The sequence below is a fragment of the Schistocerca cancellata genome, chromosome 5, assembly GCF_023864275.1.
Source record: "Schistocerca cancellata isolate TAMUIC-IGC-003103 chromosome 5, iqSchCanc2.1, whole genome shotgun sequence".
NCBI lineage: Eukaryota > Metazoa > Arthropoda > Insecta > Orthoptera > Acrididae > Schistocerca > Schistocerca cancellata.
In genome coordinates, this window is record NC_064630.1 from 191,947,400 (window position 1) to 191,971,881 (window position 24,482).

The 24,482-nt window shown below is 41.1% G+C and overlaps 1 protein-coding gene across 1 annotated transcript in view; it reads left to right on the top strand.

Moving 5' to 3' along the window:
* LOC126187300 (protein-cysteine N-palmitoyltransferase Rasp) overlaps positions 1 to 24,482 on the top strand; it is a 186,304-nt gene that overhangs the window by 137,923 nt on the left and 23,899 nt on the right. The window contains exon 8 of the mRNA XM_049928292.1: positions 9,059 to 9,200. Coding sequence (XP_049784249.1) covers positions 9,059 to 9,200 — 142 coding nt within the window. The remainder of the gene's footprint in view (positions 1 to 9,058; positions 9,201 to 24,482) is intronic.

Below are 24,482 nucleotides of genomic sequence, written 5' to 3' on the forward strand. Positions count from 1 at the left end.
TGTGGGGAACTGTATTGAACGTCTTGCGGAAGTTAAGAAACACAGCATCTAACCGGGAACCCATGTCTATGGCCCTCTGAGTCTCGTGGACGAATAGCGCGAGCTGGGGTTCACACTATTGTCTTTTTTGAAATGTATGCTGATTCCTACAGAGTAGATTTCTAGTCTCCAGAAAAGTCATTACACTCGAACATAATACGTGTTCCAAAATTATACAAGTGATCGACGTTAGAGATATAGGTCTATAGTTCCACACATCTGTTCCACGTCCCTTCTTGAAAACGGGGATGACCTGTGCCCTTTTCCAACCCTTTGGAACGCTACGCTCTTCTAGAGACCTACAGTACTCTGCTGCAAGAAGGGGGGCAAGTTCCTTCGCGTACTCTGTGTAAAATTGGTCTAGTATCCCATCAGATCCAGCAGCCTTTCCTCTTTTGAGTGATTTTAATTGTTTCTCTATCTCTCTGTCGCCTATTTTGATATCTACCATTTTGTCATCTGTGCAACAATCCAGAGAAGGAACTACAGTGCAGTCTTCCCCTGTGAAACAGCTTTGGAAAAAGACATTTAGTATTTCGGCCTTTAGTCTGTCATCCTCTGTTTCAGTACCATTTTGCTCACAGAGTGTCTGGACGTTTTGTTTTGATCCACCTACTGCTTTGACATAAGACCAAAATTTCTTAGGATTTTCTGCCAAGTCAGTACATAGAACTTTACTTTAGAATTCATTGAATGCCTCTCGCATAGCCCTCCTCACACTACATTTCGCTTTGCGTAATTTTTGTTTGTCTGCAAGGCTTTGGCTATGTTTATGTTTGCTGTGAAGATCCCTTTGCTTCTGCGTAAGTTTTCTAACTCGGTTGTTGTACCATGGTGGCTCTTTCCCATCTCTTACGATCTTGCTTGGCACATACTCATCTAATGCAAATTGTGCGATGGTTTTGAACTTTGTCCACTGATCCTCAACACTGTCTTTACTTGAGACAAAACTTTTGTGTTGAGCCGTCAGGTACTCTGAAATCTGCTTTTTGTCACTTTTGCTAAACAGAAAAATCTTCCTACATTTTTTAATATTTCTATTTACAGCTGAAGTCATCGTTGCAGTAACCGCTTTATGATCGCGGATTCCCTGTTCTGCGTTAACTGTTTCAAATAGTTCGGGTCTGTTTGTCACCAGAAGGTCTAATATGTTATCGCCATGAGTCGGTTCTCTGTTTAACTGCTCAAGGTAGTTTTCAGATAAAGCACTTAAAAAAATTTCACTGGAGTTTTTGTCCCGGCCACCCATTATGAACATTTGAGTCTCCCAGTCTATATCCGGCAAATTAAAATCTCCACCCAGAACTATAACACGGTCAGGAAATCTACCCGAAATATTTTCCAAATTTTCCTTCAGGTGCTTTGCCACAACAGCTGCCCGCATCTCGTGGTCGTGCGGTAGCGTTCTCGCTTCCCACGCCCGGGTCCCCGGGTTCGATTCCCGGCGGGGTCAGGGATTTTCTCTGCCTCGTGATGGCTGGGTGTTGTGTGCTGTCCTTAGGTTAGTTAGGTTTAAGTAGTTCTAAGTTCTAGGGGACTTATGACCACAGCAGTTGAGTCCCATAGTGCTCAGAGCCACAACAGCTGCTGAGCCTGGGTCCCTATAGAGACATCCAATTACCATGTTTGTGCCTGCTTTAACTGTGACTTTCACCCAAATTATTTCACATTTCGGATCTCCATCAATTTCCTTCAATACTATTGCACTTTTTATTGCTATAAACACGCCTCCCCCTTCACTGTCCAGCCTGTCTCTGTGGTATACATTCCAATCTGAGTTTAGAATTTTGTTACTGTTTACATCTGGTTTCAGCCAACTTTCTGTTCCTAGTAGTATGTGGTCATTGTGACTGTTTATTAATGAGAGCAGTTCTGGGACCTTTCTATAAACACTCCTGCAGTTTACTATCATCATCATCATCATCATCATCATCATCATCATCATCATCATCATCATCATCATTTAAGACTGATTATGCCTTTCAGCGTTCAGTCTGGAGCATAGCCCCCTTATAAAATTCCTCCATGATCCCCTATTCAGTGCTAACATTCGTGCCTCTTCTGATGTTAAACCTATTACTTCAAAATCATTCTTAACCGAATCCAGGTACCTTCTCCTTGGTCTGCCCCGACTCCTCCTACCCTCTACTGCTGAACCCGTGAGTCTCTTGGGTAACCTTGCTTCTCCCATGCATGTAACATCACCCCACCATCTAAGCCTGTTCACCCTGACTGCTACATCTATAGAGTTCATTCCCAGTTTTTCTTTGATTTCCTCATTGTGGACACCCTCCTGCCATTGTTCCCATCTACTAGTACCTGCAATCATCCTAGCTACTTTCATATCCGTAACCTCAACCTTGTTGATAAGGTAACCTGAATCCACCCAGCTTTCGCTCCCATACAACAAAGTTGGTCAAAAGATTGAACGGTGCACAGATAGCTTAGTCTTGGTACTGACTTCCTTCTTGCAGAAGAGAGTAGATAGCAGCTAAGCGCTCACTGCATTAGCTTTGCTACACCTCACTTCCAGTTCTTTCACTATGTTGCCAACCTGTGAGAATATGCATCCTAAGTACTTGAAACTGTCCACCTGTTCTAACTTTGTTCCTCCTATTTGGCACTCAATCTGTTTATATTTCTTTCCCACTGACATTACTTTCGTTTTGGAGATGCTAATCTTCATACCATAGTCCTTACATTTCTGATCTAGCTCTGAAATATTACTTTGCAAACTTTCAATTGAATCTGCCATCACAACTAAGTCATCCGCATATGCAAGACTGCTTATTTTGTGTTCACATATCTTAATCTCACCCAGCCAGTCTATTGTTTTCAACATATGATCCATAAATAATATGAACAACAGTGGAGACAGGTTGCAGCCTTGTCTTACCTCTGAAACTACTCTGAACCATGAACTCAATTTACCGTCAACTCTAACTGCTGCCTGACTATCCACGTAAAGACCTTTAATTGCTTGCAAAAGTTTGCCTCCTATTCCATAATCTCGTAGAACAGACAATAACTTCCTCCTAGGAACCCGGTCATATGCCTTTTCTAGATCTATAAAGCATAGATACAATTCCCTGTTCCACTCGTAACACTTCTCCACTGTTTGCCGCAAGCTAAAGATCTGGTCCTGGCAACCTCTAAGAGGCCTAAACCCACACTGATTTTCATCCAATTGGTCCTCAACCAATACTCGCACTTTCCTTTCAACAATACCTGAGAATATTTTACCCACAATGCTGATTCAAGAGATACTTTATAGTAGTTGTTACAATCTTTTCTGTTTCCATGTTTAAAGATTGGTGTGATTACTGCTTTTGTCCAGTCTGATGGAACCTGTCCCGACTCCCAGGCCATTTCAATTATCCTGTGTAGCCATTTAAGACCTGACATTCCACTGTATTTGATGAGTTCCGACTTAATTTCATCCACCCCAGCTGCTTTATTGCACTGCAATCTATTGACCATTTTCTCCACTTCCTCAAATGTGATCCTATTTCCATCATCATTCCTATCCCATTCTACCTCGAAATCTGAAACATTACTGATCGTATTTTCACCTACATTGAACAACTCTTTAAAATATTCCCTCCATCTGCCCAAGGCATGCACAGGATTCACCAGCAGTTTTCCTGACCTGTCCAAAATACTTGTCATTTCCTTCTTACCTCCCTTTCGGAGACTGCTAATTACACTCCAGAATGGTTTTCCAGCAGCTTGACCCATAGTCTCCAACCTGTTTCCAAAGTCCTCCCAAGATTTCTTCTTGGATGCTGCAATTATCTGTTTGGCTTTGTTTCTTTCTTCAACATAACTTTCTCTGTCTACCTGAGTTCTAGTATGTAGCCATTTTTGATACACCTTCTTTTTCCTTTCACAGGCTGCCTTGACTGTGTCATTCCACAAAGCTGTTTGCTTCATCCTACTTTTACACACTACTGTTCCAAGACGTTCTTTAGCCACTTCTAGTACTGTGTCCCTGTACCTTGTCCATTCCTTTTCCAATGACTGTAATTGACTACATTCAACTAACTGGTACCTTTCTGAGATCGCTGTTATGTACTTGTGCCTGATTTCCTTATCCTGAAGTTTCTCCACTCTTATCCTCCTACATACGGACCTGACCTCCTGCACTTACGGCCTCACAATCCCAATTTCACTGCAGATTAAATAATGATCAGTGTCATCAAAGAATCCCCTGAATACACGTGTGTCCCTCACAGCCTTCCTGAATTCCTGATCTGTTATTATATAGTCAATGACAGATCTGGTTCCCCTGCCTTCCCAAGTATACCGGTGAATGTTCTTATGTTTAAAAAAGGAGCTTGTGATTACTAAGCCCATACTGGCACAGAAATCCAAGAGTTGTTTCCCGTTCCTGTTGGCCTCCATATCCTCTCCAAATTTACCCATAACCTTTTCATACCCTTCTGTTCGATTTCCAATCCTGGCATTAAAATCACCCATGAGCAGAACACTGTCCTTGTCCTTTACTCTAACAACTACATCACTGAGTGCCTCATAAAAACTATCCATCTTAGCTTGATCTGTCCCTTCACAATGCAAATATACTATTACCACATTAATATTGTTATTCCCTGTTGCGTTTTGCCTACTACTACCACCTTGTCGCGTCTCAGGAGGCTTCTTGTCGTGCCTAGGAGGAAATTCTCTAACCTAAAAAACCCACATGTGCACTCCACACGTACTCCACTACCCTTGTAGCCGCTTCAAGCGTGTACTGCATGCGTGACCTATTCAGGGGGACCCTACATTTCTCCACCCGATAGCGGAGGTCAAGAAATTTGCAACCCAGATCTCCGCAGGATCGTCTTGAGCCTCTGGTTTAAGCCTTCCACTTGGCTCCAAACCAGAGGACCGCGATCGGTTATGGGAACGTTACTACAAGTAGTTACCTCAGATTTCACTCCGCGAGCAAGGCTTTCCGCCTTCACCAACTCTGCTAACCACCTGTATGAACTGAGGATGACCTCTGAACCCAGATGGCAGGAGGCATTGGTGCCGACATGAGCAACAATTTGCAGTCGGGTGCACCCAGTGCTCTCTGTCGCCGCCGGCAGGGCCTCCTCCACATCTCGGATGAGACCCCCCCGGCAAGCAGACAGAGTGAACACTGGCCATCTTCCCCGACCTTTCCGCTATTTCCCTAAAGGGCTCCATCACTCGCCTAACATTGGAGCTCCCAGTCACTAATAAACCCCTCCCCCCGTGTGCCTGCTCGGACCTTGCTGAAGGAGCAGCCACATGTCCACTCACAGGCAGAGCAGGCAATGCCACACGGCCAGACTCCACATTGACCCTCTGCCTCGTGCGCCGCAAACGCCGCTGAACCCACCACTCCCCTTGGGGAGAGGGTGGCCCAACCGCGCCCAGTACGCGCGAAGATGTCTCGACAGTAGGGACCGTGGGTGAAGCATGTAACACCTGGGGTATACCATGCAACGCACCAGACTCCCCACTGCCACTACACTCGGAGGCAGCAGCCTGAAGACGGCTGACTACAGCCATCAACATGTTCAGCTGTTGGCGAACAGTGGCCAGCTCCTCCTGTGTCCGTACCCAGCAGTCACACATCCTATCCATCCTAAGAAATCAATTTACTGTAGACAGTTAATAAACTTTTAAGTAGACTGCTAATTCACTAAAGGCGGCTGATAGCTGACTAAACTGTGGTTACTAGACACTTCTTGTTGAAAACAATGAAAATAAGCACTACCGGTCTCTGGACTGTGTTCAAAACAAACACTAGCACTACTGGCACTACAGCTGACTAAAGGGACTCTGACTGTATTCAAAACAAACATGAAATCTATGGAACACTATTACTAGTACTCGAAAATTAAAGCTTCCTAAAAGCAAAAACACACAGAAGAAGAAGCGACAAGTAAGAAAAATATAGTTTATACTTAATTTAACGTAGTTCGCTGCACAGCAGATGGGAAGCGGACAGCAGTTAGGATAATGCTGTCTGTAGCATTGTCAAGTTCACGCCGCATGGCTGTGAATGCACACGAAAGGTTGATGTCAATATTCTGCAGATTTTGCAGTTACCAAATTGTGTGGGGAAAGGATACAATGTCTAGAAATATCTTGACTTGGATAAGCACTTTTTTCACCAGTAGGAAAATGCTGCTGCTTCTCCACAGAAACAACCATGTGTTGTAAACTTAAATAAGCAAAGACCATTTCAGAAAAAAACTGTTGAACTTTTTGGAAAAGGAAATGTTCCAGTCAAAAAGCTTGACAATCAGTACTTTGTCTTTGCCAGTCAGTTTTTCAAAGCACCAGGGCTCCATCTTCAGACATGAAGCGTGAAAAACCTTTTAAATTTGTATGTTTAATCCTTTAAAAACAAAAATAAATTGAGATGCAAATTTTGCCAAAAACGATGCGAAATTTGACAAAAACGATGCGAAATTTGACAAAAATGATTCAAAATATGTCAAAAATGGATGCTCCATTTTTGGATCCCTAATTATAATCAAAATCACTGTGCAGCAGTAATAAGATAGTGGTCAAAACTAGTCTTGATTTTACATCACTATTTATGTACCACTCCTGGCATTAAATAATTTTGTAATTTTCTTCTGCACTTCTCGGCAAAGAGTCTTTGATATTTGTTGATGAAATGTGGAACAGTAAGAGAGACTATAAACTATTTGATATTGCTAATGCTAACATTTAATTAACATTCAAAAAAACATTACAGAGCTACATTTACTGGACACATAATGCATTGATACTATTGCCCATTCCAGATTTTCTAATTTTGCAGTACTTAGTTAAATTTGGTGAAGACTTCTGAATTCTTGAAATCTGTTGTTGCGTTTGCAATTTCATTTTGACTCTGGTTGAATATTTCACTCTCTTCCAAGATGTCCATTTTCCAGTTCTTCTGTAAAGTTTGCTGTATTTGAAGATAATTCTATGTTGCAACAATGTGTCCTATTTAGCTGATGTGGTTAGCTATGAATGATTTGTTCCATTTGTTAAGTTGATATGCTTTTGCAAAAAGGTTTTAACATTCCTATCCATTTGGGGTATTAATACTTGTTGCAGTGACTGCACGTCACTTTGTAAATTACGCGTTCACTTGAATCGTCAACTAGTTTTGTGGTGGCATGCACTAATTTCATCCTTAAGTTTTTTGGTGATGACAAAAGTGTTTCTGATGACTGTGTTTTTAAATAGCTTAGCCAGTTGGTGTGAGATGATTTGTAAATATGGCATTTCTATATGTCTGGTGAAGGAAGATAATTCACCATTCACAAAGTTTTGCTGTGCAGCTGTGGAACAGTTTCATGTCATTGCAAGCTCTTTTCCCTTGCACTAAAAATAACTGTTTCTTTTCCCCCACTGTAAATATGTTTGCCAACAACATCTAGTGTGAGCAACTCCCAGTTGTATGTTATGCTGGCAGAAATAAGGAACTTACTTCTCTAAAGTTTTTCAAAGACTAAAGGACAGTATTTCGGCATTATTCCTTTAATTTACTTGTAATTCTGACAATCTTATAAAATTGGCTAAATAAAATATTGTTTTAAACGTGCAAACTGTGCTTTTCCTAGATGTTTCCTTTAATTTACAACACCTGTTGGTGTTTTTAGGATTGGCTTAAAAGTGGAAACCTGTAGTGTTTCATGAGAACTGTGTGGTGCAATTATATATTTTACTATTTTCTAATGTTGAGATAGTTCAAGGCTACAGATTGTAAGTTTCTGATAAAGTATTGCTTATACAATGGACATCCATTTGACTTATTGTGAACCACTTCTTGTGGTCTGAGTTGTGAAACTAGGCACAATTATTAGTCCTCCTTGTAGGTCACATCTGGGAGAGTGTTCGGGGGTGGGGGAAGAGAGAGAGAGAGAGAGAGAGAGAGAGAGAGAGAGAGATAGAGAGAGAGATGGGGGGGGGGGGGGTCCATGTTCATGTACACACATGCACACTTGCTATTCATTTGGAAAAATGAACCGTTCTGTCCTACTCTGCGTAGGTAGAACATAGTTTATAGCCACTTGCGTTGGTGATAGTGCAAGAGACAGTTTGAAGAAAGAAATGTTTCCTGGGGTCGATGGCAGTGGAGTTAACAAAGCGAAATGCTAGCCAAACCAAGTCGAGAGCATAGCAGAAGTCATCTTAAGTGTACACAAACTGTTCTGGGAGCAATCTGAATCAAAAACGTAATACAGATAAGGTCAACACACTACCAATCAATGGCGTGTATCTCAGGATTCAGTGAAGTGGCGGGTGTGTGAACATGGTACTTACAGGCACTCTGGCATCAGTGGATGCCCCCATGTTACACAGTTGCGGTTGCGGCTGTGTGTCAGGTAGGAGCGAGCTGCGGCCAGAGTATGTAGCCTAAATACCTCTGACTTCTCCTTCAAATTGCTGTTCAGCCTGGTGGGGGGATCCAAATCACTGTTGTATACTAAAAAGGTTCAGAATTTATTATTGATGTATGGATTCTTTAAAGTGATAGTAATTTCTTTGTGTTTGAAGTCCAGTACGTAATTGTGAATGATATTGCCATGAGGAAATGTTATCTTTGCAGTTTGTTTTATAAGCTTGCTGCAGACTCTGATTATTTGCTGAAAATTTAAACACACTATTCTCTTTCTCTGCATCATACAAAACATTATTTTCAAGATTCACCTGTGGCTTAAGAAGGAATCTTTCAAGGAACAAGGGAAGACAAGCAGAGTACTATGTGACTCTTTTCACTCCAACTTGCAACTTCTCCATATAATTTCCTGTTATTTTATTTCTTTGTTTTCTTCTATATGGCAGTATTAACTTTTATCATCAGTCTAAGATGTTTTCATAGTGTTTTTAGTTGACCTTCTTGTTTGTTTTGTAAATAGCCTACAACCCATACAGTGTTCTTACTTGACTGTTGTCAGCTTTTGAATATAGAAAGTCGTAAGGATTATTTGCTATAGCAGAATCAACTGCATTGTAGCTTTTTTCTGTTATTTGCTAGGAAATGTTGCTGTCTCCAAGGAATTCTAGACGTTTCAAAGCTGCCCTTGGAAGTCCTCTCTTCATTATGTCAGCTTTGTCCAGCTTTTATTTTCTTGGTAGAATGGAAATTGGAAACATATTTGTCAGTCGAATATTTACAGGTAAGTATTAGTTTTATGCACTTCCAAACATATGTAATTGACCAAGGTTTCATTTGGTATGTCACGAAAACTCGGAAATACTTTATGTAATTCTCCTTGGCTCATGTTATCAGTTCCACAGAATTTAGCTGTGACACATTATACAATTTATGTTTTATGGTAGGTGGTGTCAGATCATGTTTCAGCTATTGTGATGTAACCTTTACATTGGTTCAGAAATGCCCAGGATAATAGGACATACAACTGTAGACATATCTGCGCAGTTACTTTGTGGCAGGGTAAATCACAAAGAGGGACAACTAATACACACCTCATAAGATCAGTCAGTCAACATAGTACTGGAATGCTACACTAATGGTGCTGTCACAGAAACATCTAACTTACATGATTTTCTAAGTAATAGAAATTTCTTCTTCTTCTTCCTCCTCCTCCTCCTCCTTCTCCTCTTCTTCCCCCTCCCCCCCACCCCCCCACCCCCCACCATCAGTCTGTGTCCAGTTGAGACACTGATATTACTACCAGTTGGAAATCACAGACGATTAACCATAAGCAAATAAGATGTAATTATTTCTGAAACTACAGTATTTACCTGAGTATAAGATTACTGAATGTAAGATTAAATGTTAGGCTGTTTCTTCTGAATATGTTAAAAATTTCTGAGGTTTTGATTATGTGGATGTGTAGGTGGCAGAGTATGAAACGTGTTTATCATTTATATTGATGCCAGAATGTGAAGCCCTCTTTATACTGTAGCAAGCAAAAACAAATTCACAACAGGGAATGAGAATTTTCTGGTGTAAATGCTGGATGTGCTTTTGCAAAAGGCATTAGTTCATGCATGATTCATATTCATGTCCTCTCTGCTCGAGAGTTAACAGCACAGAAAGCTTTCGTAGCTATCTTGTCTACTTTTGTTGTTTTGACATAGTTGTGTTAGCAGTGGAGTGCTCCAGTGAGAATTTATTGTTGCTGATAGATGAATATAGGTATCATATTCACTTCTGAGATCTGACAGATCTACAGCACAAATGCTGAAGGAAAAGATATGTGATTGGTAGAAAAGTTTTGAAGCACTGTGTCCTTCTTGGGACTTGAGAAAGATAACTTCATTAAATGCTTGCATCAGGTGGGAATCGAGTGAATAAGCACAGCCTTCATAATTCTTACTTTTAAAAAGGAAAAGCACAATAACTTTCCTTCAAAATTCTCATTGCTTATGTTCATAGTATCGGTAATTACATGGGTGATGATGATCCATTGTTACGTCAGAGAGTTTTGATGATGATGATGATGATGATGATGATGATGATGATAATAATTGTTTACTCAGGAACACACTATCTGCCCTGTAACAAACTGTATATCAGATTTAAAGAATAGAAACTTCAGGTTGGAATATGAACAATATAAAGAAAAGGATGGATTGCTACTCACGGGAAAGGTGAAATATTGATTTGCAGTCAGGCACAATGAAAAGTGTGTTACATGTTCAGCTTTCGGCCAAAGCCTTCGTCAGAAAAGAAACACACACACACACACACACACACACACACACACACACACACACACACACACACACACACACGTGCACCTCACGCACACATGACCACCGTCTCTGGCAGCTTGCACCGTGTGTGTGTGTGTGTGTGTGTGTGTGTGTGTGTGTGTGTGTGTGTGTGTGTGTGTCCTTTTCTTTTCTTTTCTGAAGAAGGCTTTGGCCGAAAGCTAAATGTGTAACAGTTTCTTTGATGTGCCTATTGGCAACTCAGTGTTATCTTTACGATGAGTAGCAATATAACCTTTTCCTTGAATTGTATGAATCAAGTTTTATCAATTAGTCTACATGACAAGGTGGATATATATTTCACATTTCATTAATTGTATTTGATTTGCAATATCTTCTTTATGCTTCCTGTAGTACAATCCATGGCAGTGCTTTGTATATGGCACTGTAGACATCAGAAACTATCATCTACATCTACATCGATACTATGCAAATCACATTTAAGTACCTGGCAGAGGGTTCATCGAACCACCTTCACAATTCCCTATTATTCCAATCTCGTATAGTATACGGAAAGAATGAACACCTATATCTTTCCGTACAAGCTCTGATTTCTCTTATTTTATCGTGGTGATCATTCCTTCCTATGTAGGTGGGCGTCAACAAAATATTTTCATATCCTGAGGAGAAAGTTGGTGATGATGGGAATTTCTTGAGAAGATTCCGTCGCAACGAAAAACGCCTTTCTTTTAATGATGTCCAGCCCAAATCCTGTATCATTTCTGTGACACTCTCCCCCATATTTCGCGATAATACAAAACGTGCTGCCTCCCTTTGGACTTTTTCTATGTACTCTGTCAGTCATATCTGGTAAGGATCCCACACTGCGCAGCAGTATTGTAAAAGAGGACGGACAGGCAAAGTGTAGGCAGTCTCCTTAGTAGATCTGTTACATTTTCAAAGTATCCTGCCTATAAAATGCAGTCTTTGGTTAGCCTTCCCCACAACATTTTCTATGTGTTCCTTCCAATTTAAGTTGTTCGTAATTGCAATACCTAGGTATTTAGTTGAATTTATGGCTTTTGGATTAGACTGATTGATAGTGTAACTTAAGTTTAACAAGTTACTTTTAGCTCTCATGTAGATGACCTCACACTTTCCATTATTTAGGGTCAACTGCCACTTTTTGCGCCATTCAGATATCTTTTCTAAATCATTTTGCAGTTTGTTTTGATCTTCTGATGACGTCATTAGTTGATAAACGACAGCGTCATCTGCAAACAACTGAAGATGGCTGCTCAGATTGTCTCCCAAATAGTTCATATAGATAAGGAACAGCAAAAGGCCTATAACACTACTTTGGGGAATGCCAAAAATCACTTCTGTTTTACTCAATGACTTTCTGTCAGTTACTATGAACTGAGACCTCTCTGACAGGAAATCACAAATCCAATCACATAACTGAGACGATATTCCATAAGCAAGCAATTTCACTATGAGCCGCTTATGTGGTACAGTGTCAGAAGCCTTCTGGAAATCCAGAAATACGGAATCGATGTGAAATCCCTTGTCAGTAGCACTCAACACTTCATGCGACTAAAGAGATGTTGTGTTTCACTGGAACGATGTTTTCTGAACCTATGCCGACTGTGTGTCAATAGACTGTTTTCTTCGAGGTAATTCATAATGTTCGAACACAATATATGTTCCAAAATCCTGCTGCATATCGATGTTAATGATATGGGCCTGTAATTTAGTGGATTACTCGTACTACCTTTCTTGAATATTGGTGTTACCTGTGCAACTTTCCCGTCTTTGGGTCGGATCTTTTGTTGAGCTAACAGTTGTATGTGATTGTGAAGTATGAAGCTAATGCACCAGTATACTCTGAAGGGAACCTAATTGGTATACAGTCTGGACCAGAAGACTTGCTTTTATTAAGTGATTTAAGTTGTTTCCCTACTCAGAGGATATTTACTTCTATGTTACTCATGTTGGCAGCTGTTCTCAATTCGAATTCTGGAATACTTACTTCGTCATCTTTTGTGAAGGCATTTCAGAAGGCTGTGTTTAGTAACTCTGCTTTGGCAGCACTGTCTTCGATAGTATCTCCCTTGCTATCAGAAAAGGCATTGATTGTTTCTTGCCTCTAACATACTTCACATATGACCAGAATCTCTTTGGATTTTCTGCCAAGTTTCGAGACAAAGTTTCATTGTGAAAACTGTTATAAGCATCTCGCATTGAAGTCCACGCTAAATTTTGAGCTTCTGCAAAAGACACAAATATTTTGGGTTTTGTGTCTGTTTAAATTTGGCATGTTTGTTTCGTTGTTCTGAAACAGTATTCTAACCTGTTTAGTGTACCAAGTACGATCAGCTCCGTCGTTTAATTTATTTGCTATAAATCTCTCTATTGCTGCCGATACTATTTCTTTGAATTCAAGCCACATCTGGTCTACACTTATATTATTAATTTGGAATGAGTGGAGATTGTCTTTCAGGAAGGTGTCAAGTGAATTTTTGTCTGCTTTTTTGAATAGGTATATTTTTCGCTTATTTTTTGAGGATTTGGGGATTACAGTATTCAGTCTCGCTACGACAACCCTGTGTTCACTAATCCCTGAATCAGTTTTGATGCTCATTATTAACACAGGATTATTTGTTGCTAAGAGATCAAGTGTGTTTTCACAACCGTGTGTTACTCGTGTGGGCTCATGAACTAACTGCTCGAAATAATTTTCAGAGAATGTGTTTAGCACAATTTTTGATGATATTTTATGCGTACCTCCGGAATTAAACATGTATTTTCGCCAACATATTGAGGGTAAATTAAAGTCACTACCAACTATAATCGTACGAGTCATGTACTTGTTTGAAATCAAACTCAAGTTTCTTTGAACCTGTCAGCAAATGTATCATCTGAATTGGGAGGTCGGTAAAAGGATCCAATTACTATTTTATTCTGGTTGCCAACCATGACCTCTGCCCATACTAACTCACAGGGAAGTATCTACTTCAATTTTGCGACAAGTTAAACTACTTCTAACCGCAACAAACACGCCTCCGCCAACCGCGTTTAGCCTATCCTTTCGGAACACCGTTAGGTTCTTCCCAAAAATTTTGGCTGAGCTTATATCTAGCTTTAGCCAGCTTCCTGTGCATATAATGATTTGAGCACCAGTGCTTTCTATTAGCGGTTGGAGCTCTGGTACTTTCCCAACACAGCTACGACAATTAACAACTGTTACACCAATGATTCCTGTATCTACATTCTTCCTGTGTTCAGCATGCACCCTTTGTGACTAAAGCCCTTATTGTGTTTTCCAGAGACCCTCTAACCTAAAAATCTGCCCAGTCCATGCTACACAGCTCCTGCTACCCGTGTAGCTGCCTCCTGCGTGTAGTGGACACCTGACCTATTCAGCGAAACCGAAACCCAACCACATGTTCGTGCAACTCGAGGAATCTGAACCCTACACACACTATCACATATAAAGCAACCATTGAAATGTGACACCTCCGGCCGCGGTGGCCGTGCGGTTCTAGGCGCTACAGTCCGGAACCGCGGGACTGCTATGGTCACAGGATCGAATCCTGCCTCGGGTATGGATGTGTGTGATGTCCTTAGGTTAGTTAGGTTTAAGTAGTTCTAAGTTCTAGGGGACTGATGACCTCGGAAGGTAAGTCCCATAGCCATTTGAACCATTTTGAAATGTGACACAATCACCAATGTGAAGGTTACTATAATGTGCTGTACAGACTAAGAGTTCAGCAACTGTACCACAACAACATTAGAAACAGTACAAAGCATATGCTTTGATGTTCGCTCCCATACATTTTCTTCCATTCGCTTCAGTGTAAATGCTGATTTGCAGGTACAAGTCAGTGATGGTGCTCAGTAGCAAATTCCCTGTGCATTGTTTGCATATGTGAATTTGCTTGTGTTCACTTCGGTAAAAAAAAGGGGGCCTTGACAATATTCTGTTGCTTCCAAATGCGTCACTTGCCCACTGTTCACTCATTGGCTATGGAGAGCCTGTAGTTGATTGACACTCCCCCTTCCATTCCCATCATACCTCACAGTGAGCACTGACAAAATTGTTGCACAAAACACATAAGTATACTTGAAAAAAGAGACAGCATTGGTCGTATATTTTTCTATTGCAAAATCGATTTTCTGTCACTGAGTGACCATCTTCAGTGCTATATTGTATAACAAATTGGGATGCACTGTTGTTACTAAGCTTACGGCAATCACATAGATTGTGATTGTGATTGCCGTAAGCTTAGTAACAACAGTGCATCCCAATTTGTTATACAATATAGCACTGAAGATGGTCACTCAGTGACAGAAAATCGATTTTGCAATAGAAAAATATACGACCAATGCTGTCTCTTTTTTCAAGTATACCTGTTACCTGGTCGTAGTGCACAAGACAACATTGAGTCGCCAATCAACACATAAGTATGCTACTGGCCTTACCTGGACTTGCAGTTTCTTCTGCAGAAATATGTATTACAACCGAGTAAATAATAATAATAATAATAATAATAATAATAATAATAATAAATCCCGTGGAGGCCCGGGAAAAGAATAGGCCTCCGGTATGTTCTGCCAGTCGTAAAAGGCGACAAAAAGAACAAACCACTAATAGGGCTAACCCCTCTTTTATTGTGATTACTTGGTTCAGGACAGAACTAAAGAAGCCTCGGACAAGCGCCGTCATGGTCGGGGACGACTCTTGAACCCTATGCCCGCCTACAATGGGAACGACACTGCTAGCCAACTGGAAAATGATTCAAATCCAAATAGAGGTGTTTTGCAGGATATGCTTCCTGCAACCACCCTAGAAGGAAAACAAAGACAGAGGATGAGATGGTCAGATGAAGTTAATCGACACCTCATGTTCTGTTATTACCAAGCAACAAACCTAGGAACCAACACAACTGGATACAGATCACAAGTATACACAACATTTATTACCAGATACCCGGAATTAAAATTTTTAACAGAACAACGACTAGCTGATCAGATCCGTGTAATAATAAAAAATAACAGGATACCCCAGTCGGAATTAGAAAACATCAAACAACAAGTACAACAAATACTGGAACAAAATAATGTGCAATCAGAAGAAGAAGAAAATACAGTAATGGACTCAAACATCCCAGAGCAAACAAACAAAGACCAACAAGCATCAATTAAACAATCAGAGGAAAACGAAATCTTAAGACAGCCACCAGAACAAGCACAAATAGAACACGAAGAGACACATGTGTTAGATATAGAAGAGAAATTTCAGCTGACATATATAGAATAAAAAAGACACAAATACAGACATTAGACCATTCTTGCATAGACCGCCAAATAACCCACAAGTCGAAACAACAATAAAAACTATCAACACAATCATACACAACAAAATAAATAAAAACACAACTATGGAAGAGTTACTACTACTGGTTTATATAGGAGCACTCACTACACTAAATATACACACTAGGCAGAGATCAGAACAAACCAACACACAGAAGAAACCCACAAAACCAGCATGGCAACACAGGCTACAGATCAGAATAGAAAAACTGAGAAAAGACATCGGACAGCTAACACAATTTATAAGAAATGAAACATCAGACAAAAAACGAAAAAGGTTAGGTAAAATCTCACAACAAGAAGCGATAGACCAATTAGATCAAAAGAAGCAGAAATTACAAGCATTGGCCAAACGACTTAGAAGATACAAAAAAAGTGAAAATAGAAGGAAACAAAACCAAACATTCAACACAAACCAAAAGAGATTTTACCAAACAATAGATAACACACACATTAAAATAGACAATCCACCAAACATAACAGACATGGAACACTTCTGGAGCAACATATGGTCAAACCCGGTACAACATAACAGGCATGCACGGTGGATACAAGCAGAAACAGACACATACAAGATGATACCACAAATGCCTGAAGTGATAATTTTGCAACATGAAGTCACCCGAGCAATTAATTCTACACATAATTGGAAAGCCCCTGGAAATGATAAAATAGCAAATTGCTGGCTAAAGAAGTTCACCTCAACACATTCACATCTAACTAAATTATTTAACAGAAGGAAACATTCCTATTTAACAGTTACATTGCAGACCCATACACATTCCCTGATGCACTTCCACATGGAATAACCTATCTGAAACCTAAAGATCAAGCAGACACAGCAAACCCAGCTAAATCTCGCCCCATAACATGCCTACCAACAATATACAAAATATTAACTTCAGTCATCACACAGAAATTAATGACACATACAACACAGAACAAAATTATAAATGAAGAACAAAAAGGCTGCTGCAAAGGAGCACGAGGATGTAAAGAGCAACTGATAATAGATACAGAGGTGACATATCAAGCTAAAACTAAACAAAGGTCCCTACACTACGCATACATTGATTACCAAAAAGACTTTGATAGTGTACCCCACTCATGGATACTACAGATATTGGAAATATACAAAGTAGATCCTAAATTGATACAGTTTCTAAACATAGTAATGAAAAACTGGAAAACCACACTTAATATCCAAACAAATTCAGATAACATCACATCACAGCCAATACAGATTAAGTGTGGAATATACCAAGGAGACTCATTAAGTCCCTTCTGGTTCTGTCTTGCTCTGAACCCACTATCCAACATGCTAAATAATACAAATTATGGATACAATATTACTGGAACATACCAACACAAAATCACACATTTGCTATACGTGGATGATCTAAAACTACTGGCAGTAACAAATCAACAACTCAACCAATACTAAAGATAACAGAGGTATTCAGCAATGATATAAATAGGGCTTTTGGAACAGACAAATGTAAGAAAAATAGCATAGTCAAGGGAAAACACACTAAACAAGAAGATTACATATTGGATAACCACAGCGACTGTATAGAAGCGATGGAAAAAGCAGATGCCTATAAAAATCTAGGATACACACAAAAAATAGGAATAGATAATACAAATATTAAAGAAGAACCAAGAGGAAAATATAGACAAAGACTAACAAAAATACTGAAAACAGAATTGACAGCAAGAAACAAGACAAAAGCTATAAACACTTACGCTATACCAACATTGACCTACTCATTTGGAGTAGTGAAATGGAGTAACACAGACCTAGAAGCACTCAATACACTTACATGTTCACAATGCCACAAATATAGGATACATCACACACATTCAGCAACAGAAAGATTCACATTAAGCAGAAAGGAAGGAGGAAGGGGATTTATCGACATAAAAAAACCTACATTATGGACAGGTAGACAATTTAAGAAAATTCTTTCTAGAACAAGCAGAAACTAGCAAAATACACAAAGCAATCACTCATATAAATACACTCCTGGAAATGGAAAAAAGAACACATTGACACCGGGACTGGAATGACTCCTTACCCTCTCCCTTAAAACCCACATCCTTTCGTCTTTCCCTCTCCTTCCCTCTTTCCTGATGAGGCAACAGTTTGTTGCGAAAACTTGAATTTTGTGTGTGTTTGTGTTCGTTTGTGTGTCTGTCGACCTGCCAGCACTTTCATTTGGTAAATCACATCATCCTTGTTTTTAGGTATATTTTTCCTTCGTGGAATGTTTCCTTCTATTATAACCATATCATTAATTTTGAACCCAACAATTACGTTTGTTATTGTCGCCTTTGCATTTCGAAATCTTTCCTGTCGTCTTATTTCTCTTTATTTTCTCTTTCTGTTTTTACCAGTAGTTTCACTTTGTATTCACCTTCCCCTTTTACCGTAATCTACTATACAATTTTATCCCGCCTATATATGCTCAACAATACGTAACGCAAAGAGTTTGCCTTTACAAATGTCTGCTTGTGTCTGTGTATGTGTGGATGGATATGTGTGTGTGTGTGCGCAAGTGTATACCTGTCCTTTTTTCCCCCTAAGGTAAGTCTTTCCGCTCCCGGGATTGGAATGACTCCTTACCCTCTCCCTTAAAACCTTTTGTCTTTCCTTCTCCTTCCCTCTTTCCTGACGAGGCAACCGTTGGTTGCGAAAGCTAGAATTTTGTGTGTATGTATATATGTGTATGTTTGTGTTTGTTTGTGTGTCTATCGACCTGCCAGCGCTTTTGTTTGGTAAGCGCTGGCAGGTCGATAGACACACAAACAAACACAAACATACACACAAAATCAAGCTTTCGCAACAAACTGTTGCCTCATCAGGAAAGAGGGAAGGAGAGGGAAAGACGAAAGGATGTGGATTTTAAGGGAGAGGGTAAGGAGTCATTCCAGTCCCGGGAGCGGAAAGACTTACCTTAGGGGGGAAAAAAGGACGGGTATACACTCGCACACACACACATATCCATCCACACATATACAGACACAAGCAGACATATTTAAAGACAAGAGTTTGGGCAGAGATGTCAGTCGAGGCAGAAGTGCAGAGGCAAAGATGTTGTTGAATGACAGGTGAGGTATGAGTGGCGGCAACTTGAAATTAGCGGAGATTGAGCCCTGGTGGATAACGGGAAGAGAGGATATATTGAAGAGCAAGTTCCCATCTCCGGAGTTCGGATAGGTTGGTGTTAGTAGGAAGTATCCAGATAACCCGGACGGTGTAACACTGCGCCAAGATGTGCTGGTCGTGCACCAAGGCATGTTTAGCCACAGGGTGATCCTCATTACCAACAAACACTGTCTGCCTGTGTCCATTCATGCGAATGGACAGTTTGTTGCTGGTCATTCCCACATAGAATGCATCACAGTGTAGGCAGGTCAGTTGGTAGATCACGTGGGTGCTTTCACACGTGGCTCTGCCTTTGATTGTGTACACCTTCCGGGTTACAGGACTGGAGTAGGTGGTGGTGGGAGGGAGCATGGGACAGGTTTTACACCGGGGGCGGTTACAAGGGTAGGAGCCAGAGGGTAGGGAAGGTGGTTTGGGGATTTCATAGGGATGAACTAAGAGGTTACGAAGGTTGGGTGGACGGCGGAAAGACACTCTTGGTGGAGTGGGGAGGATTTCATGAAGGATGGATCTCATTTCAGGGCAGGATTTGAGGAAGTCGTATCCCTGCTGGAGAGCCACATTCAGAATCTGATCCAGTCCCGGAAAGTATCCTGTCACAAGTGGGGCACTTCTGGGGTTCTTCTGTGGAGGGTTCCGGGTTTGAGGAGATGAGGAAGTGGCTCTGGTTATTTGCTTCTGTACCCTTGTAACCGCCCCCGGTGTAAAACCTGGCCATGCTCCCTCCCACCACCACCTACTCCAGTCCTGTAACCCGGAAGGTGTACACAATCAAAGGCAGAGCCACGTGTGAAAGCACCCACGTGATCTACCAACTGACCTGCCTACACTGTGATGCATTCTATGTGGGAATGACCAGCAACAAACTGTCCATTCGCATGAATGGACACAGGCAGACAGTGTTTGTTGGTAATGAGGATCACCCTGTGGCTAAACATGCCTTGGTGCACGACCAGCACATCTTGGCGCAGTGTTACACCGTCCGGGTTATCTGGATACTTCCTACTAACACCAACCTATCCGAACTCCGGAGATGGGAACTTGCTCTTCAATATATCCTCTCTTCCCGTTATCCACCAGGGCTCAATCTCCGCTAATTTCAAGTTGCCGCCACTCATACCTCACCTGTCATTCAACAACATCTTTGCCTCTGCACTTCTGCCTCGACTGACATCTCTGCCCAAACTCTTGTCTTTAAATATGTCTGCTTGTGTCTGTATATGTGTGGATGGATATGTGTGTGTGTGCGAGTGTATACCCGTCCTTTTTTCCCCCTAAGGTAAGTCTTTCCGCTCCCGGGACTGGAATGACTCCTTACCCTCTCCCTTAAAATCCACATCCTTTCGTCTTTCCCTCTCCTTCCCTCTTTCCTGATGAGGCAACAGTTTGTTGCGAAAGCTTGATTTTGTGTGTATGTTTGTGTTTGTTTGTGTGTCTATCGACCTGCCAGCGCTTTTGTTTGGTAAGTCTCATCATCTTTCTTTTTAAATATATTTTTCCCACGTGGAATGTTTCCCTCTATTATATATATATATATATATATATATATATATATATATATATATACCTCATCAAACATTAATATATCACATACATGGGGCCATCTGGCACTTCGGCACTTCCATTCTCATAAAACTCCAATAATATCTTCCTCAAATAATCTCTTGTCTCCATCAACTAGCCTACTTCATAGTAACTTACCTTCTTATATTAACCTAAATATTAACTCATTCATACTGATCATTCATTCTTATATCCTCATTCATTCTGATACATACCTATGTCATTACTGATCTCAATAGCTATTCTCTCCTGTCATTAGAGTGCCTTGAAATAACTAACTAATTGTTGATTCACCTTACAATTTACAATTAACAACAAATGTAACCTGTGTAGATCTCATTCCTATATGAATATCTTCTCATTCAGTAAGTGTGCTTACCTGGGTTTACATTCTCTTCATAATTATGTGTACAAGTATAACTGCAGTATATAATTTCCATAAATTAACGTTTGTGTTCTTAGGCTGTATAACTTAATGTTCGTGTATTCAATACAAATATTTACGATCTCGTTTTCATAGCAACCTGCTCATGTTCAACTTAGTTATCATTATATTATGTTGTTTTAGTGCACAAAGGGTTTCAAATGTCTGTGGGGATGCAGCCCCCTCGGCTTATGAGATAACTGATATTCTAGGGAGTAACAACCTGGGTGAGGTATGCTTGCTATTCTGAAAGGACATGAATATAATAGCTGCCATTTTCTGTTCAGTTGTTTTAATTTTGTAGACTTGGGATGTGAATGCAAAAGAACAAGGTCAGCAACCTGATAGGTTTGTGTATTTGTAACATGTTTGTCATACTTCTCTTTCCTGATCTTGCCTTTATTGCATAACGTAGTGTATGCCTGTCTTACTTTCTCTTCCAAAGGTGTATGTGTTGTGGATGTTATATATATATATATATATATATATATATATATATATATATATATATATATATATAAAAAAAGAAAGATGATGAGACTTACCAAACAAAAGCGCTGGCAGGTCGATAGACACACATACATACATACATACAGACATACATACATACATACACACATACATACATACATACATACACACAAACATACACACATACATCCTCACGTAGTTTTTTCGAAATTTTCCCGTATTTCTCCACCCTTTAACGTGTTTTGGCGGCAACACAACCACCTAACCTTTATGCACATCATTATCTACCTACACAAGTTCACCATAGGATCAACATAGCCCAGCTCTAACCAACCCTTTTTCGCCTTTTTTCACACCAGATCTCCATTTGATTTCTAGTTTTACCTTTATTTTTATATTTATTTTCGTTTTCATTTCAGCCTCGTGTTCCACTTTCCACCTTCTAGTACCATGTCACCCTCACAACACCTCCACAACGACCCCATTAAGTTTTATTTACATTCCCTCCGCAAACATGCCTTCGCCCTAGCCAGATTACACTCCCATATTTTATTTTCTCAGGCTTGTCTGACATTTGGCATCACCCCCAAAGGCCTCACACTTAAAGTTCCCATCTCTGGCTGCAACCCTTCTTTCCATCAGTCCCTATACCAGTTCCAAACCGAACAATCCATTGCCCTCACCCACCTAATCCTTCACCTACACATCCACTCAGCCAAGCAACACACCCATCAACTCCTGCCCCTAATAAAAGTCCTCAATCTTTCCTCTCCCACATCCACACCGGTTGTTCAGAGCATCCTCCTACAGGCCAACCGCAAATTAGAACAGCATGCCACCCTCCACCTTAAAAAACTATCCAATCTCCTGGTTTCCCACCTCCGGAAAGGCAACTCACTCACCCTTCACAACCATTCCAGCAAACCTCAACCTCCTCTCATTGCACACAAACCTAGTCTCTCCCATCTACTCAATCTCCCACTTCCAGCTCCACTCCCTCCAAAACCTCAAAATTCCAATCAACACAATCTGGAACCACAACACCCCAATTCAGTAGTTAACCTCTCCTCCAAACCTCTCTCCCAATCCGAAACCTCTGTCCTATCCAAAGGCCTCACCTTCAGCCCCACTCCCAGATTTAACCAAACATCCCTTGTCAAAGATTTACTGTCCTACACCCGTACTCTCTGCTGGAAATATCACTTTGCCACGAAGAAAAATGATCCTAATCCTACTCCTAATGATCCAACTCCCCAAGATACTATCCAAATTGAACCATGCCTGGAACAGTTCCGTCCTCCGTCACAGCGGGACCCACCTCCTCTTCCTCAAAATCACCCTCTCCTAACCTTCCAGGAATTTCTGACTTCCAGCCTTGCCTCTCAATCCTTCCTAAAAAACCTTAATCCTACTCCCAACATCACCACTGCTGAAGCCCAGGCTATCCGTGATCTGAAGGCTGACCAATCCATCGTCATTCTTCCGGCGGACAAGGGTTCCACAACTGTGGTACTTGATCGTCGGGAGTACGTGGCTGAGGGACTGTGTCAGCTTTCAGACAACACTACTTACAAAGTTTGCCATGGTAATCCCATTCCTGATGTCCAGGCGGAGCTTCAAGGAATCCTCAGAACCTTAGGCCCCCTACAAAACCTTTCACCTGACTCCATCAACCTCCTGACCCCACCAACACCCCGCACCCCTACCTTCTACCTTCTTCCCAAAATTCACAAACCCAATCATCCCGGCCGTCCCATTGTAGCTGGTTACCAAGCCCCCACAGAACGCATCTCTGCCTACGTAGATCAACACCTTCAACCCATTACATGCAGTCTCCCATCCTTCATCAAAGACACCAACCACTTTCTCGAACGCCTGGAATCCCTACCCAGTCTCTTACCCCCGGAAACCATCCTTGTAACCATTGATGCCACTTCCTTATACACAAATATTCCGCATGTCCAGGGCCTCGCTGTGATGGAGCACTTCCTTTCACGCCGATCACCTGCCGCCCTACCTAAAACCTCTTTCCTCATTACCTTAGCCAGCTTCATCCTGACCCACAACTTCTTCACTTTTGAAGGCCAGACATACCAACAATTAAAGGGAACAGCCATGGGTACCAGGATGGCCCCCTCGTACGCCAACCTATTCATGGGTCGCTTAGAGGAAGCCTTCTTGGTTACCCAGGCCTGCCAACCCAAAGTTTGGTACAGATTTATTGATGACATTTTCATGATCTGGACTCACAGTGAAGAAGAACTCCAGAATTTCCTCTCCAACCTCAACTCCTTTGGTTCCATCAGATTCACCTGGTCCTACTCTAAATCCCATGCCACTTTCCTTGACGTTGACCTCCACCTGTCCAATGGCCAGCTTCACACGTCCGTCCACATCAAACCCACCAACAAGCAACAGTACCTCCATTATGACAGCTGCCACCCATTCCACATCAAACGGTCCCTTCCCTACAGCCTAGGTCTTCGTGGCAAACGAATCTGCTCCAGTCCGGAATCCTTGAATCATTACACCAACAACCTGAAAACAGCTTTTGCATCCCGTAACTACCCTCCCGACCTGGTACAGAAGCAAATAACCAGAGCCACTTCCTCATCTCCTCAAACCCGGAACCTTCCACAGAAGAACCCCAAAAGTGCCCCACTTGTGACAGGATACTTTCCGGGACTGGATCAGATTCTGAATGTGACTCTCCAGCAGGGATACGACTTCCTCAAATCCTGCCCTGAAATGAGATCCATCCTTCATGAAATC